At 47.4% G+C, this 17,871-nt stretch overlaps 1 protein-coding gene across 1 annotated transcript in view; it reads right to left on the bottom strand.

Moving 5' to 3' along the window:
* The window catches only part of LOC112401400 (glycine receptor subunit alpha-4), a 21,762-nt gene extending 12,105 nt beyond the window's left edge, over window positions 1-9,657 (bottom strand). The window contains exons 1-7 of the mRNA XM_024747640.1: window positions 9,587-9,657; window positions 7,686-7,816; window positions 7,333-7,400; window positions 6,477-6,700; window positions 6,267-6,349; window positions 4,408-4,548; window positions 1,306-1,520 (exon numbers count right to left, since the gene is read on the bottom strand). Of these exons, the coding sequence (XP_024603408.1) occupies window positions 1,306-1,520; window positions 4,408-4,548; window positions 6,267-6,349; window positions 6,477-6,700; window positions 7,333-7,400; window positions 7,686-7,816; window positions 9,587-9,657 (933 nt within the window). The remainder of the gene's footprint in view (window positions 1-1,305; window positions 1,521-4,407; window positions 4,549-6,266; window positions 6,350-6,476; window positions 6,701-7,332; window positions 7,401-7,685; window positions 7,817-9,586) is intronic.
* Between the last annotated feature and the right edge of the window lie 8,214 nt (window positions 9,658-17,871).

Here is a 17,871-nt window from a genome sequence, read left to right as displayed (position 1 = left end):
ACCTCAAAGGTTTCCTGGTGACTCAAAAATGATTGGAAACACCACCAGCTGCTTTAGGCCTAGGTCTACCACCCAGTTCTTTCCACCTAGACTCCTAATAATTATAACAATAGTTAACATTTATTGAGTGGTTATTATGTGGCAAACACTGTTCTCTGTGTTCATACATTATCTTATTTATTACTTGCAATAACCCTATGGAAGAGGTAATATTTCCATGTTACAGGTGAGGAGACTGAGACATTAAGGTCTTTACCTAAGATCACCATTAGTAAATGACAAGGCAGGGACTTAAATCAAAATCTACCTGACTCTATTCTGTTACTCTTAACCACTGTTACCCCCACCCCCACCTCCCCACTATATAGCAAATTTGTAAATTAACTCTGGGTGTCTGGATTACCCCCTGTTTAAGTCCCCAGTAAAAATCTTCTTAAAAATAAACACTGGGAGATGGGCCATCACAGCGCCTGGTTTCCATCAATACAGAGCAAGAGGGAATATATTCACTGGAAGATCTGCAAAAGCTGTGTTGTTTTGGTTTCCCATTATTTCTCCATGGCCTAGTACAGTGCCTGGTACATAGTACATGCTCAGTAAATATTTATTGAATGAATGAATGAGTTTGCTCCCTGATTTTCTCAGAGCCTTGCTGACTGTAAGGACATTGAGGTGACGACCTCTAAATTCCGCACATGAAGACATGAGGCAGGGAGAACCTAGGCCCAGTTCCATCAGCACAAATCTCTCTGCATAATCAAAATATCACCAGGCCCTAGGTGATCAGAGTCTACTGACTTTCATTGCTATTTGCTACCTCAAAGTTTTCTCACCCCAAAAGAAGGGACATTGTCTCTAGAGTTTTTTGTAATAGTATCCGATTTCCGACATAGCAAGAAACAGATGTCGGATTGTTTGATTGTTTCTTGTGAAGCATGACCTTGAGAAAGTCATTCTATCTCTCTGGGCTGCAATGCCCTCATCTGTACCATGAGGGAGTGGGACTTTCTACTTGCTAAGGGTCTTTTAATCTTGGACATGCTAGTATTTCCTGATGAAAGTCAAAGTAAGTCAGCACTGTCTCTACTCGTTCCCCAGCCAGACAGCATCTGCAACCCCAGCCTCCACACTGTTGGCAATGTTATTAGCGGTATGTTCTGGGGGAAGAGAATGCAGGCCACCTGCTCTTGCTCGATGGCTCTTCTCTACCTTAAATCCAAGGAAAATAGTCAGCAGGAGGGAACAGGGGATGAATGGGAAATGGGGAGCTCTATGGCAAGCAAGTTCCCTTGCATGTCTCTTCACCTTAGGCAAAGAGGTCCGGGATCCAGAGCTCTGAGTTGTCATTGTGAGCACAGTGGTGATGCCTAGGCCCACCCGGGCAGGGGCAGCATCCATGTTGATCCAGAAGGAGACCCAGGACAGGATGACGATGAGTAGGCTGGGGATATACATCTGAATCAGATAGTAGCCCATCTGTCGTTCCAGGTGAAACTTTACCTCGATGCAGGTGAATTTCCCTGCAAGGAAAGAGGTGAGGTATCAGGCCCCAGGTCGCCAGCCTGCAGCTGAGCCTGAGAGGCAGGACAAGGGCAGCTCTATTTCTGTGGGTCAGCCTCTGGGCACCTAACCTGCGCCAATAAATGAGCCTTTCGAAATGGCCCCAGGGAGCACCAGATGCGTGTTTTGAGGCAACTCTCAGAGAAGCCACTGGGGACTTGACCTCTTGCTCCCAGCACTTTAGTTGCCAGCAGAAGGCCTTCCCTGTGACAGCACTGCAAGAGGATTAAGGGTGGGAGGGCTCCAGAGCCAGACTGTATGGGTTTGAATCCAGAACCTTCCACTCACTAGCTGTGTGACCTCAGGCAAAACACCTAAGCTTTTAAAGCTTCAGCTTCCTTGCCTGTAAAATAGAGTAACAACAATATCAACTCCATCATTGGGCAGTTGTAGGAATTAAATGAGATAATGTATTTGAGGTGTTGAGCACAGTAGGTAGCTGGTACTATTATCATGATTAACAAAATGAGCTTATACTCAACTCAAATCTCAGCAGCCTAGCTTGTGCGTGCTGGGACCCTTGAAGCTCTCTGGCAATGATTCACTGAGATAGACACTGCCTGTGTCTTAAGCAAGTAAGAGCAGGATAGCAAACATCTGGAAACAATGTCTAACAGAGACCAGCTCTGAACAGCAGGCAGCGGGTTCCCAGAAAGCATCTGGCAGCAGCATTCTATTCCATCCACAAAAAGTGCATTGGCCCCAGGCACATGTGCCAATGCTCGCCTCCTCTGCCAGCCACCTTCATTTTACCCTGCTTTCCATCCCCAAGGCTAAGAAAACACTAGCTCAGAGCTTCTGGCAGCAGACGCTTAGGCTAACCAAAGCAAAAAACAGAGGATGTGTATATTATTATTTTATTCTGGCCTAGGCTTACTCTTAACAGGACTGTCTGATCCCTCAAGGTTAGTGCTTTCATCAGTGACTGATTATGGCTTTGACATGCTGTGTGATGCTGTGATCTCTTACTCTTTCCTGAGTCCACCCACCGTGGGCTTCTTGCCGTGACATGTTTTGGCTAGGTATCCATATTTTCTTTCCTTTCTTTCCTTCCTTCCTTCCTTTTTTTTTTTTTTGGTGATAGCAGTTTTGTTTTCAATGACAAAATTAACACTTGTTTAGCACAGAATGAAAGTGAGAAGTAGAGAAAGAATAATAATATTCATAAGCTTACATTTGTCAAGCCCCTACTAAGTGCCCTGACTTTATATAGTTTATCTCATTTGAATCCCATAGCAACTCTTTGGGGCAGGTCAAATTATTATTTCCCATTTTATAGACAGGGATACCGAGGCTCAAAGAGATTAAGTTATGTTGCTCAAGGGCACCCAACTAGTAAATGGTGCAGCCAGAATTCAAACTCAGCTCTATCTGACTCCAGGGTTCTTGCTCTTACCTGTTGTATCATACCGCTTTAGAAACGCTTAGTGCTATTTCCTTCCAGGGTTTTTAAACACATGCTTTTGGTTTGTTTCTTTCATCACAGTAGAATCATTCTGTGTATACAACTTTGAATCTTACCCTTTTCCACTTGAAGTTTCCCATGTTGATATAAGCACCTTGCAAGCATTCTTTTTAAACGTCTGGATAATATCCCACCAAGCAGATGGGCTATGTAATTTACTTAACTTCCACCCTATTGGTGGATATTTAGAGCAGTTCCAAGTTTTTGCTAGTATAAACAGTGACCCAGGAACCCTCTTGGGGTCTAAAGTCAATATGATATTTCAGAATATTTCCTCATAATAAATTCCAGGCAGTGGAATTCCTGGATCAACAGGTAGGGAAACAAATTTAGCTTCCAGACTAAAGTTTCTTAGCGTGCCCCCTGGACCATCTGCATCAGAATCCTCAGGATGCTTGTTCAAACACAGATTTCTGGGCATCACTCCAAGCACATGTAATCAGAATCTCTGAGAGGCAGAACCCAGGAATCAATATTTTAACAGGCTCCCCAGGGAAATATAATGCATACCAAAATTTAAAACCCACCAGTCTATATACAAAATGCCAGTTTTTCCCCCTAAAAAAGGTTATACCAATTTCCACTCACACCTGCATTTTCTAAATTCAGTGGCTCATTCGTCTCCCCAGCTACCTGCACCTCCACATTCACACACAAATTCATAGGGCTGCACCCAAAGCACATCAGCACACCATTGGAGTGTGATCTCCCCTCTTCAGCTTGTGGCCTCTATCTCAGGGTCATAGCTCTTCACAGCCAAATTGCCAGGGGAAATGAGGAGCTAGCAGCGATTAGGGAAGCTGCAGGGGACAGACGTTCAGGCTGGAAAACCAGCTCCTCTCCATTTCCTGGCATGCTTTTCACACCTGGGAAACCAAGCCAATTCATGAGAGTTGAGCAGTGGGGACAGTGGTAGGAGGTATGGACGGTAAGCCAGCTGGTGACCTGAATTCTCTTCTCTCCTGGTTCAGTGAACTCATTGACTACTCCCAGATGTAGATTCCCCACTTTCCACGTGAAGTTGGCCCCAGGACAGGTGGAACACTCCTGCCACTCACTGGCACAGGACCATTTGTTCTGCAGTGTGTGATAGGGACAAGAACAAGGGCTTTGGCATTAGACAGATCTGGATTTGAATTCTAAATCAACCATTTACTAGCTGTGTGACTTGGCCAACTGATTCAACTTCTTAGAACCTCAGTTTTCTCTTTCTGAGAAATGGGGCTGATCACCCCTACCATAATGAGATAAGTCATATGAAGCACTTAGCGCCACATCTGGTACAGATTGGACCTTCAGTAGAGGCTAGCTGCCTTGCCCCTTTCCCTCCCATCTGGAGGCCCTCTTGTGGCCCACAGCCAGTAAAGATCTTGGATTTTTACCTGTGTTGTAGCGCTTGGTACAATAGCCTAGATCCTTCTCATCCCGCAAGGTAAACTGGGGCAGAGTCAACCCCTCAGCCACTTGGACAGCAGGAGAATCTTCCAGCCACTCAAACACGAGGTCATTCATGGTGTAGCCAACTGAAAGTGACAGAGATGGCAGAGGACTGCAGAGTGTGGTGGTTGGACGGGGGCAGGGAGAGGGTTAGAACTGGCAGGAAAGAACAAATGAGGAATAAGGCCTGGGTTTTAGGAGTTTCATGCTCATCTTGGAAAGGAAAACCATTCGGAAGAGGGTCAATTGCCTCATGGGCCCAGCCTAAGTGGGTAAATCAGAAAGATTCCTCTCCTACCTAGTTCTCAAGCTTTAGAAAGACCCAAAGAGAAATTATTCTGGCAGACCTAGAAAGCACATCAAAAGGCTTGGAAAGATGTCAAGGAAACCAGCTGGGAACCTCCTGCCCCATCTCAAACCCAGGGGAGTAAGCATGTGTACTGACCACGTCTTGAGCTGAGCCAGCCTCAGAGCTGGGGCTTCTGCCACCTCACTCCAGGGAGGAAAGAGCTATTTATATCTTGCCAGTCATGCATGGGACAATGTGCATACCACAGACTCTCAGCCAGAGTCCTGACCTGGGGCAAATTGGGAGCTAACATTGAAAATGCCAAGTTGCTCACAGATAGCTAGTAGTACGTGAAGGCTCTTGCCACGTAGGTGACTATACTCACACGTCGGGTAGAAATGGGAGCAGAAACACCAAGGCTCACGGATGTCCAGTGTAGGGCCTTGGCCCAGAGTAGCTTTGTGACTTTGGGCAAGTCACTTCCCCTTCTGTAAAATGCTCCACCTACTTTTCAGAGGGGGTAATGAGGACCTGGATATGAAGGTGGTTTGTGAACTCTAAAAAGCTGACCACATAGGACATATTCTATCCATTACTGTTATTATATGTTGGAAACAGCCTGACAAGACTTCTTTGAGGATCAAATGGATATCTCCTGATCTCACAGTCTCACTTGTCCAGGAGATGGCAAAGGAATGGACATGGGCGATGGTCCAGCCTTGCTATCCTTTAGCTTCTCTGCACTTAGGGCAGCCTCTGCAGGTTGGCACCCCCTGCCCTTGGTAGCCCTTGGCTGACCTTGCTATCCTGGGCACTGTCCTATGCCTAGAACTGTCCTCTCCCACCTCTCTACAAAAGCTATCTGTACATACTACTATATGTAAAATAGATAAACAACAAGGACCTACTGTGTAGCACAGGGAACTATATTCAATATCTTGTAATAACCTATAATGGAAAAGAATCCGAAAAAGAATGTATATATATATATATATATCCGAATTATTTTGCTGTACACCTGAAATTAACACAACATTGTAACTATACTTCAGTTAAAAAAATTATGTGTTCACAAGGAATCAGGGTTCAAAGACTCCCCCCTTCCCTGCCAACTCTGGATTTTTATAGGCATCTTGAATGTCTTAACTCAGGGGAAGTAAAGGTAGAATTACTTCAGGCACTGTGAGACGGAAATTATATCTGGACAGAGGAGGTACCCTTCAAATGACCCTCCATATCCAGCATAAGCACATTTGTATGTAAGGCTGGAGCCTTCCCATTCCCCAGCCCTGTGGGGCAGCCAGACCTGCCAATAGCGAAGGGATGGAAAAGCACACTGGGCTGAGTGTTAGCAAGCCCTGGCTTCTAGTCTCACCTGTGCCAAGAGATCACTGTGTGTGCTTGGGGAAGTTCATCCCCACTCTGGGCTGCCCTTATCCTGTCTGGAATATCATGGCATGGGGTTAACTAGCTGGTATCTCAGGCCTCACTCTATGACTTTCTAGGGACACTTACAGCTTTCCAGCTGCATCGTGCAGGTCTGGATATCCATGGGGAAGTTCTTCAGGTCCATTGGGCAGGATAAAATGAGAGTCAGCCTGGCAGGGTCAGTAAGAAAGAAGTTAGGCTGGCTTACTGGGCCTCAGCACAGCACAGGGAACCCTCCGCCCACCCCTCAGCCTCTACCCCTTGCCCCGAGCTCGCCTGGCTGTACGCCAGCTGCACCTGATGCTGTAGAGCACATTTCCATTCTTGAAGATGCGCAGCAATTTGTTGTCTGTGGTCACCTCATGAAAATTGGCCCCTTTCTCATTGGCAAAGAACAGATCTGGCTTCCAAATAGAGTCCAGCATGGAGGGATCGAGGTCCAGCGAGTCATCAGGATATTCTCGGTAGGCCAGGCGTGGGTCGTTCCACTGCTGCCGCAAGAAGACATTCACCCGGTAGTCCTGAACAGAGATGGGCCCATCAGAGGCAGTGCTATTGCAGGGGCCTAGCAAGCCTACCTGGGCAGGAGGGCCATGAGGAGGAAACGCTGGGAGCACATCTCAGGGGCAGTGGGCATTTTCCACTGTGGGAGGAGCCTGCTTTGGGCTGACATGGCAAAGAAGGGAAGGGAAAAGACATTTATTAAACACTTACTGTGTGCCAGGCTCTCTGCTAAGCGCTTTCTTCATATGCATCATCTCATTTAAATCTCATGTCAACCCTGAGATGAGGGTGCTGTTAAGATCCCCATTTTAGAGATGAGGAAACTGAGACAAAGAGAGATTTGAGTAACCTGCCTAAGAGATGGTAGAGTCAGGGTTTGAACACAGGTTTATCTGATTTCCCAAGCCTTGAGGCTATGCATCAAGCTGCCTGCCAAACTGGACCATCTGCTGCTTAGGCTAGTCTGCCTTTAGCCACTAAAACCCTGGGCTGGGGAAAGATAAACTCCCAGTGACCAACTTTGGACATCCCATGGCTTTAGCCATGACCCTGAAACAGGGAGAGGATGGCAGAGGGAGGAAAGTCTTGCTATCTGCTGGGCTTCACCCATTCACACCAGAGTGGAAGCGGGAGCAGGGCAATGCTTTACCATGGTAGTCTCGGTGATGGAGCTGAAACTGTTGATGAAGATGTTGCAGGTCACGTTCACAGGTGGGCCTAAGAGTAGCAAAGCACAGCCATATTGGCAGGGCATTCCAGGAATCTGGGAGAAATTTCCAAGACTCCCTCCCTGAGCTTGAGGTTAGGGTACTGCTGGGAGAAGGCAGTGCCTGGCACACAGGCCCATGGGTGATGGGGAGGGGACACTCCTTCTGAGCTGTGAGAGCCAGCCCTGTACCTCCAGCCTCCTGGCCCTGAGGTAGGCAATGGAGGCTAGCTCGGCAGTATGTCCCCAAAAGAAGTGGGGAGGGAAGGGTATTTTGTAGGATGAATGATTCTTACCTTTAAAATTGGGCCTAATCCTGGCATCATATCCAGATGTTCGCCCCATAAGCTTGTCCAGGAAATCAGAGGGGGACATGGGCTGGGACACCTTGGTCCCAGATTTGACTTCTTCTTTTGCCAAGGCCACCCTGGACAGGAGAGATAAAGAATTAATAACTGAGATCTGTTGTATTCTGCCTTTATCACAGACCCTCTCCTTCCTCGTTCCCTCCCCACTTTGGCTGATCTCTCCATCAGGCAGGAGGATTAGGAGATGGGTTTCTAGGTGCCCACTTGCAAAATGAGAAGTACAGAAACCCAGAGGCCACCTTGGCCCTGAGTGGGGGCGGCCAGAGCAGGTGGCCTAAGCAGGCTCTGAAAACCCAAGGAGGCGGGTGGTGGTGCTGGTGCAAGCAGAAGTGCGTGGCTTCACCATGGGGTGTCCACACTGGCCAGGTGCTGCTGCTGGCTGCTTGTCACCTGCCTGCCGAGAGGCCACGTGGCCCTGCAGGTGGAGCAGCCAGACCCTTTCCACTGTCCTCAACCTCACTCTCATGTCACCTCTCCCGCTAGCTCCAGCCCCAGGACCCTGGGACTGGCTGTGGGCTCAGCTGTCTTGGGCCCCAACCGTCGTGGCAGCCCCGCTTTTCCAGGGTTACCTTGTCTGCAGACCTGAAAGAAGAGTCACCGTGTGCGGCCTCTCCTTGCTCCCTTTCATTCCTGGAAAGTTCCAAACACTGGCAGGACTAGGGAGGTTCCAGAGCTGAAAATCTTTCTCATGGAAGGCCTTGGGATGGGGTAAGGGGAGAACGCTGATTCTGCTGCTGGGTACTTAAGTGACCTTGGCCAGGTCACTTGCCCTCTCTAGGCCTCAGTTTCCATAAATACAATGAAGGATTTGGTCTCAAGATTTCCTAAGGGCCTGCCTTGCTCCAATCACTCAAGTGGGAATGCTACCACCAAAGTTTGGGCCTTGAGGCAACTTCCCCTCCAGCAGGGCCAGCAAGCGTCAGCTGGGTGCCCCCTTCTGCCTGCATCCTCGTATCAACTCCAGCTGAGCTGCCATTGCACTTCGGGCTGCTTTTCACTCTGAAGAAGTTTATCACTGCCCCCCACCCACTGCATCCCTGCCTGATTGCCCCCTAATGTGTCTGCCACCAGTGAGGCAGGAGGCTCCTCAGAGGCAAGCAGATCTTGGCGTGCTCTTTGAATGAAGAGGAGGACGATATTGCGGTGGCACTCACCTGCCTCCACCTTGGGAGGCATTCTTCTGACCAGTTCAGCCTAAGGCACAGCCATCTTTCCTCCTCAGCTCACCCTATCCACCTAGAATGGCTCCTGGTCTAATGAGAAAGTGAGAATGGGTAGAAGGCCATTTACAAGGAGCCCAAAGCATGTCTTGCCCCCAAGCCCAGGAAATGATGGCCACTTAGTGCCCCTCCAGGGACAGAGAGTAGACAGGTTCCCCCTTGGGCAGGGTAAGGTGACTGCAGAGGGCCAAGGTTTGTTCAGCCAACATCATTGTGATGTGTTTTTGGGAAAATCCTTACTCCTTGAAGTCTCTTGGGTGAACAGCTGGCAGATGTTGGTGTCATTTTTAAGGATCTGAGGAACGTGTGGCCAAGCTGGTAGGGAGATAGGGTTGCATGACAGGACAGATGGCTTCTGTTCTGGGGCTCACTCCCTAGCCCCTACCCTGGCCCAGGAAAGTCTCACCCATGCAGAAGCCTTCCCACCTGCTCTGGAGCTTTGACATCCTTTATGAAAGTCTCCTGGGATCTGACTGGGGGAGGGTGTGTCCTCCCCTGGAGCCTTCCAGACTGTGGGCTTTTTGTAAACTTCAAGGAAACTGTGTCAGAGCCCGTGCTACCCCCGGCCAGTATTTGCATGCATCTCCTTCTTACCCCCACTCAGCTCACCTGAGGAGGACCTGCCCTGGCAGGGTCCAGAGGAGAAGGAAGGAGAGGGTTGCTGGAACAAGAGTTGTCATTCTGCGGGGACCCTGGAGTCCTTTCTCAGCCTGGCTGCCAAGGTGAGAGGGAGTATCCAGGCGGGAACGCCGAAAGTACAGAGCCTTCTTCCTACTTGGGCCACTTGCATGGAACCCAAGGAGGGCCGGGCTAGGAGTTGCACGCTCTCTCCTCTTCTCTCTTCTCTGCCCTGTCCTTACCAGCCAGGGGCCAGAACTATTCCCCTGGAAGTGATTCTGACACAGATAACCTGCTCCTGCTCTGGCTCGCCTGGGGCTCCGGAGGGCCTCAGCCTGCCTGCTGGGGTGCTGAAGGAGATTCTTTTTGGGCAGCAGTCACTCTCTAAACCCTGGAGAGTCTTGGAGGGGAGGGAAGAGGGAGACTGTAGGAAGATGTTTCCATCCCTCCCGCCTCCCCCTGAGATGCACCCTCTGAAAGCAGCAATTTAAAGGCACAGTCGCCAGCAGCTGGAGTGGGGTTCCGAGCGAGCCTGTGTGCTGTGTGCTGGGGAGGAGCTTGGGCTGCCGCTGCAGCCTGGAGAGGGCCGGAGGTGTTCTGTCTAGCTTCTAACTGTCCAGCTGGAGGAGTGCATGCAGGCTGCCCTGATTCCCCAACCTCCCCAGCAGTTCCCCTTTTAGCCTGGAGCCAAGCTGTGGCCGAACTCTAAAGGCTTAATGATTTTCGTAAGGGGGACAAAGACCTGAGAGGGTTTAGGGGGGCCAGTGGGTTTCCTCCAGCTGACAGCTTCAGGGATGAGAGGAGGTGAGGAGGAGGCCGAGGGCAGGGGTGGCTTTTCCTCAACCCTCTGGGTGGAGACACAAGGGATGTATAAGGCAGAGGAACTTCGGAGTTCTCCTATGTCTGCCTGCCTATCAGTCTGTCCATCTGTCTGTCTGCATGACCCATCTTCATCCTTGTAGTTGTGCATCCTCTTTCCTGCCTGCTTGCCTCCCTTAGCTCATCTCTGCTGAGCTTGGGGGGCTCTCTTTAGCTCTCTGAATCCCCCTTTCCCCAGCCTGGCGAGGCTGTAAGGAGGAATAGGTGTCCCTGACAGGGGCAGGGTAGGCCTGGCGCACAGCAGGCTTTGCAAGCTTCAGAGAAGTCAAGGGGGTCAAGAGCAATGACCCGGCAGCCCCGAAGCCCAGGATGGAGTAGAGAGGCAGGGAGTGTGGGCCGCTCGCCATCCCCTTGCTTCTGCCCATTTGCTTACAGCATCCAGGTGCTTGAGCAGCTCTTTTCTTGACGACCCTTCCCCAAACTTGCTCAAGCACCACCTGAACCGCTCTGGGACTTCCGCGAGTGCCTCATCCACCCTCCCTCCCTCCCTCTTTTTCCTTACTTTCTTCCTCCCTCTCTCCCTGAAGCTTTCCTTCATCTTCACTCTCTCCATCTCTAATCTCCCTTCCTGTTTCTTTTCTGGGTCTCACCTTCTGTGGGGGTCTGTCTCCCCCTCTTCTTTCACCCTCACTTTCTCTCCATTCCCGTTTTCTCTCTCAACTTCCCATTATCTCCATTTTCTCACGCTCTCTTTTTAAATTACGACTGTGAGAAGCAAAATGTTTTCATTTATTCTGCAGTGGAAACTCTCACAACAGCTCATCTGAGTTCTTGAGTGTGTACTCAGGGGAGGGGTCGGTGTCACTTTATAGGGGTCAATTCCAGCGCTGACTGCGGCCCCTCAGCCCCACCAGAGAAGGGTGTGCGGGGATTGCAAGCTCTTCAAAGGGACCCACTTAGAGGCAATGAAGGGTAGAACTTGTGCTGCATCTCCCTTGTGGTTGTGTTATTATTAAAGAAGAGGAATTTTTAAACCACCAATGAAGGGGAAAGAAGATAATTTTAAAGATTACACACTAAAATGTTGATGGCGGAGCTGGGCTTTTGGAATTGGGACTGGAAACATTACAAGCCTGATATCATGCTTATATGGCCAGTAAGTACAAAATACGAAGTACTAATTTTCCTGAAAATATCTTTAGCAGCTCTTTCACCTGCTCACCCTCCCTCCGTGTTTTCTGTAAGCATCACAATCCCCACTCCGTGGGCAGGAACCAAGACTTACAGCACCACTCAGGGCAGAGCTGCAGGCTAGGGCACTAAGGGGGCGGGCAGCAGAAGCATTTGATCCTATTTAACTCACTCCCTCTGACAAGCTTGATTTTGTCACTTCCCCTTCCTCAACTCTTCCCTATTGCTTTCAAGCTGAAGTTCAAGGCGCTGCATGACCTGGTCACTCTGCTTCTCCGCTGATGTGTCCCGTGGGGTCCCTGAGTGCTGAGAACACAGCGGGATCAGTTTCCTGGGAGGAAAGATCCCTTCTTATGAAAGGCTGCCGCCATGACCAAGGGTCTGGTTGCTGAAGGGATATGGCTTCCCAAGGGTGTTGAAAGGCTTTGGGAGAAGGAGGGGGACCAGGGAGGCAAAGAATTGGATAAGCTGCTCCTAGGAGGTGACAAGAAGCAGGGGAGATGACCATTCAAGAGTTCCCACACTTTCTGAAGATGACCTCAGCATTTTCTGGTGTGGGAGGGGCACAAATTTGTGTCCAGCCTCGCCCCACAAATTTTTTCTCTTCTTATTATCGAACTATGGTGTATGGGAATCTCCATGCTCCAAAATGTATTGCACCCTTTTCCTCTTTTGAAATTGGTTTTCCCATTGGCCACGAGAAGTGGCTGGATTGCAGCAGGAGATTGCGTAGAAGCTACAATAAGTAAAATGTTTTACTGGATGAAAGATGATTTCATCATGAAAAAACTACTGAGCTGCTAAAAATGGATTAAGCACATCATTTTCATAAATGTTTCATTCCAGGAAAGAGTCTGTCACATTTCAGCCCAATACAAGGAAAATTACAATTGTACCCTCCTGACAAGCAGGCTTCTGCAACCTCAGTCTGAGAAGCATGTCTGTCCGGGATCGGGTATTATCTGGTGAATTCAGTGACTTTTAGGGCTTAATTTTGGGGGCAGAGTTGGAGAGTCATTTGGCATCCCGTCCTGGATCCAACTCCCCCATACTATTTATCCCACTTATTTAAGTATAAAGTGGTCTGTGGGGGTACCTCAAAAGTCGACTGTGTTCCCAAGCTGAGGAAACTCTCAAAGCATTAGCTACTTTTCAGAAGCATTGGGGTAAGAAGTTGGGGGCATGTGTGAAATAAAAGACAGACGTCTTTCGGGGCTTCCCTGGTGGCGCAGTGGTTGAGAGTCCACCTGCCGATGCAGGGGACACGGGTTCGTGCCCCTAAAAAAAAAAAAAAAAAAAAAAAAAAAGGACGTCTTTTAAAATGTCTGCTGACAAGGACAGGGGCGTTTCAGTTGGATCTCCAAGGAGCAAGGCTGCATCTTGTTGCTGTGTGTGAGTTTTTCTTTTCAGGGTCATTTTCAACCTCCAAGGATGTGACAGTTTACTTGAAAGTGGGGGCTCAACTTCTGGTGCTGACGGAGCGCTGCCGGCAGAGGCGGGAAGCCCTCATGCCCTACAGACTCAAGGAGATATGCACAGTGTGTGTGAGGTAATAGTGGTGGTGGGAGTTTCACAGTCCTCTACTCAGCTGGAGGAAGGAAGAAGAAAGAACAAAATGGCAGATGTGTTAGATATGTTCAGCGCTCTCCTAAGACTTTTGGAGAGTAATTGATTTAAGTCCCATGTTTCCAAGATTACCTTTCCTTCTTTTATGGAATATTTCCGGCATGGGTTTTGCAGACCAAGCCTTGGGTATCTGAATTTGGGGGAGCCCGTGGAGAGGTTGACTGAGCTTCTCTCAGACCTCAAATATGAACCAGTTATCAGCACCAGGATAGCACAGTGAACAATGGTCCTGCCTCTGTTGCTGGCTCTCTGTTCAGTGTCTAGGAGTCAACAGAGAAGTGGGGCTCCAGGCAGGGATGGTGTATTGACTAGCACCCAGATAGGCACCATTTCTCTCCTGCTGGACCCTCAGCATCATTACTCATCCCACCAGCCACTTGAGAGTGATTCACTAGGCATGCAGGAGAGTTTCATTAAGGTTTCCACAGAGTTTGCATTGACTTTCCTTGTCTCTTGGCTCTCATAACTCTGAAACATTCTTTTTCGGGGATGATAGGACCATGTCACGCTTCTCCTCAAAAGTAAATTGGTTTTTGCTGGTGATCATGCTCATGAATATCTTATTTCGCTCACTTGGGGACTGTGATCATCCATGATGTGTAAGCTGTGAAGCCCTTACGTAACATAAAAGTAATAGGACTTGGAATGATGAATAAATATTTACTGTGTGGAACGGACTGTGTTCCCACTGATTCATGCATGCACTTAACAAATATTTATTGAGTGCACATCACAGGCCAGATGTTTTAGGTGCTGTAGATACAACAGTGAACAAAGCAGATGAAGTCCACGCCCTTATGTAGCTTACATTCTAGTGGGGTAATGATGTAACTGCCTCCGAAAGAAGGTTCTGCATGGGTCATCAGCAGTGCCCCAGGGCCTGAGTACCTCTTGAAGCATTTGATCTGGACATTTATTACATGGCCTAGAAAAAATAGAGATGAAAAAGACACAAATGAACTTATTTACAAAATAGAAACAGACATAGAAAACAAATTTATGGTTACCGCAGGGGAAATGGGGTTGGGGGACAGACAAATTAGGAGGTTGGAATTAACATATACACACTACAATATATAAAATAGATAATCAACAAGGACCTACTGTATAGCACAGGGAACTATACTCAATATTTTGTAATAACCTATAAGGGAAAAGAATCTGAAAAATAATATCTATCTATCTATCTATATATATCTATACATATATCTGAATCACTGTGCTGTATACCTGAAACTAGCACGATATTGTAAATCGGCTATACTTCAATTAAAAAAAAAGAGAGACATATGTATATGTATAGCTGATTCACTTTGTTATAAAGCAGAAACTAACACACCATTGTAAAGCAATTATACCCCAATAAAGATGTTAAAAAAAAAAAATCAAATAAAATGTATAGGAAAATAAAAAAAAAAAAAAAAAAGAGAGAGATAACTTTTCAGCAGACAGGAATGAACTTCATTTCCATGTATCCCAGAATCTGTCTGCTAGTCACATCACAAGAGGTCATCACCTGCTAGACACCACCCCAAGAAGCTTATCCTCCAATAATCCAACCCTAAACAGAATATACATGTCCGAGTCCCTTGAGTATCTCTGGTGGTGCAAACAGATTTGTCTGTGACTGATAATAAGCACCTTCCTCTGTAGGATAGTTAGGGGGATTAACGGCACTCTTAGCACTCTTGCTGTGGTGCTTCTCTAAGTGGTCTCCAATTATTTAGGATTCATTCTCTCTCTCTGCCTCTCTTCCTCTCTCTCTTTTGTCTTTGTTTTTCCTTTCTGTCTTTCTTTCAGTCTGTCTTTCTGTCTGTCCTCAAGTCTTTTTTTTTTCCCATGAATAAATTCAATGTCTGTTGCAATAGCATATTGGACACCGAAGTAAGGAAGAATTTAGTTGGTGACTATACACAGAAATATGCAGAAAGCTGAATTTGCATTAATGATACCAATTTTATAGTTATAGTTAGATCAGCAATTTTTATATGGCAGGAACTAGAATTTAACATTAGAAAAGATGTGATAGTTTAATCTTGCACTCCTGTAGTGTTCATCATCTGAATATATACATGTGTGTGCATGCAGACACACACACAGAGCACCTCTTGATAGTGTGAAGATGATGCCTCTGCCACTAGCAATTATCATCTCAGAGTGTGACTGTGGGGTGTGATGAAGTTGGGGTGTGATGAGTAGTCCTTTTCTTCCTGAGTGCAGGTGGATCTTGTTCTTTGATTGGTGGCTGTGGTTTCTACATACACTGCACTAATGAAGCCCTTTTCGACACAGTCACTTACACGGGAAAAATTGGAATCCCTTGGTAAGGTGCCAAGTTGAACCACTCCTCTGTGTATAGGGTGGGTTAACACATTTTGTGAAAGTTATGGGGCATATGTCCCAAAGCGACATATTCTAATCAATAACAGGCACTCCTGAGCTGCTAATCAGACAACAAACCTCAGCAGGTCACACACAGTAGCTTTTGCTGCCACCCGCTCCTGCACGGTCAGCAACATCATCGTCCAACACCGAGAGAGTGCTGCTTTGAGAACTCTGACTTCTCTTTCCTGCCCATTGTCAGTTTCTTTCTGTAACCTTCACATTGCCTTTCTACCGTGTATTACATCCCACGTGTTCTATAATTCCCTCACTTTCCACAGCAGTGTGCCCACTGCTGAGTCAAAGGCAGGTGCTGTTTCACAACTGCAAGCCCAGTACAACCAGCCTCAATTAAGGTGCAGTTTCAGCATAGACAAATAGGATGCTGAGGTCTTGACATTTTCAGGCAAGCAGTGGCATGGAGCCAGGGAAGTCTACTCAGTTGCATCACCTTAAGCAAAAACACTTAGGAGACTAACTTATTTTCCATGTACAGAACCGGGTCTATGAAATGGTAGAATGGAGTAGAAGAGGACCATTTAGAAGGTTCACTGAGTAAGGACGAATATTTTCACTCTTCAGAGAAGCATCCAGGAGAAGACTGGAAGCATGGGCAGAGGAGCTCAGCTCATCCTGAGCTACTGGAGGGAGAGAATTTGAAGTGGCTCTTTTTCGATGACTCAGATTCCATTCCAGATCAAGCAGCCACCAGGAAAAGTCAGAAGATTAACACATAAAGTGAAACGAAAGAGATACTCCTCATACCACAGACCAAGTCCTGGAGAAGCTGTTAATCAGTGCTAAGAAGGCCAGTGCCTGGGGAGTCTTAGCTCATGTTAATTGCATTGATTGAATCCTGGGGTAGAACTGAGTCCACCATAGACTCTAATGATACCAAAGGGCCAGCCTCATCCCCTTACTCTGAGAGGATTCTCTGAGCTCCATGGAGACTAGAAAGGAGTTCTAGTTACTGTGGTAGAGAAATTTCTGGCATTCAAGCGCTTCCAACTTGTCAGAGGCAGAGAAGATTCTTTGTTCCAAGTTGGTGGGATTTATAATTATTATTAGATACATTTCACTGTATTTTAACTCCTTGTTTCAATCTGATCTGCTATGATTGGTTCTTCCTAGATCCACGTCACAGATGGGAAAATGAAACCCACAACACAGTTTACTTCTGTCTTCTCTGCCTCACATCTCTGTCCTCTCTGTACCTCTACTCTCATTCAACCTCCAATTTCCCAAGCATAAAGATATTATGTTTACAAGTTGATGAAACTCAAGCCAACCAATAAGATAGACTAAAGCAGAGATGAAACTAGGCTTCTTTTTGCAGTTAGTGTCCAGGAAATGTTTAGATGTCTGTCTCATGTCCAATTCTATATTCAGACTCTGGCCTCTCCACTGCTCTGCATCTACTCAGACCTCTACTTACCTGTGAGTTAAGAGTGTCATTTTTCAGAGATGAACTGAAGTCTACCGATGCCCAGTGAGGATCAGGGTAGGCCTCTTCATTTGAAGAAAAGGAGAATAAGAAGTAAAGAATGATTGATTCATCATGGGTCTTGGTTCTGCCATGCAGATCTCCCTGGTCTCAGGTGAGTGCAGATTGGAGAAAGGACAGCATCCTGCTTTCCTACGGATCAAAGGCCACTCTAGAGGTTTTTGTAGGAAGAAACTGCATTTTCTCCAGCCTACATTCCCCAGAACCTGGCCATGGAATAGGCTTTTTCTCCCCCCAGAGGTCAAAAAAGTCGGCCATGAAGCCAGGAGTCAAAGCCAGGCAGGCTTATTCCCCAACTGGCTGCTCTAGTCAAGTCAGAACAAACTAGATCCTTAGAACATTAAGGGACAGTAGATAGTCCATAATCAATACTTCCTTCCAAATCAAACTTTGCTGTAGTTAGTGGTGAACTTGTCTCCACCCTAGTAAGGGGATCTTTTCAGCTACCAGATGAATCATGGCTGAAATTAACACAGCAGGTATTTTTTTTCCTAAAGGGCTTGATTCTTCTCTGCTCTGCTCCGCCGCTTCCTGCCCCCTGTCATCAATGCTCTTCAACCCTTCTCTGTACTTGAGCTGAGAAGAAGGAAAGTGCAGTTGACTCTCAGGTTCCCTCTGATGTCTTTGTGCGGAAGCTTGGCTCAGTCTGTCATGAGCAGAGATGGTGGCAGCCTTGACTTGCCCTCAGAGGTGGTTTCAAAGTGCCTTGTGGCTTCCATTTGGCCCCTGAAACATATTATTTGGTGAGGAATGA

The sequence above is a fragment of the Neophocaena asiaeorientalis genome, unplaced genomic scaffold (genome assembly GCF_003031525.2).
Source record: "Neophocaena asiaeorientalis asiaeorientalis breed wild unplaced genomic scaffold, Neophocaena_asiaeorientalis_V1.1 scaffold917, whole genome shotgun sequence".
In the NCBI taxonomy this organism is placed as follows: Eukaryota; Metazoa; Chordata; class Mammalia; order Artiodactyla; family Phocoenidae; genus Neophocaena; species Neophocaena asiaeorientalis.
This window is presented reverse-complemented; position numbering and strand designations above follow the sequence as displayed.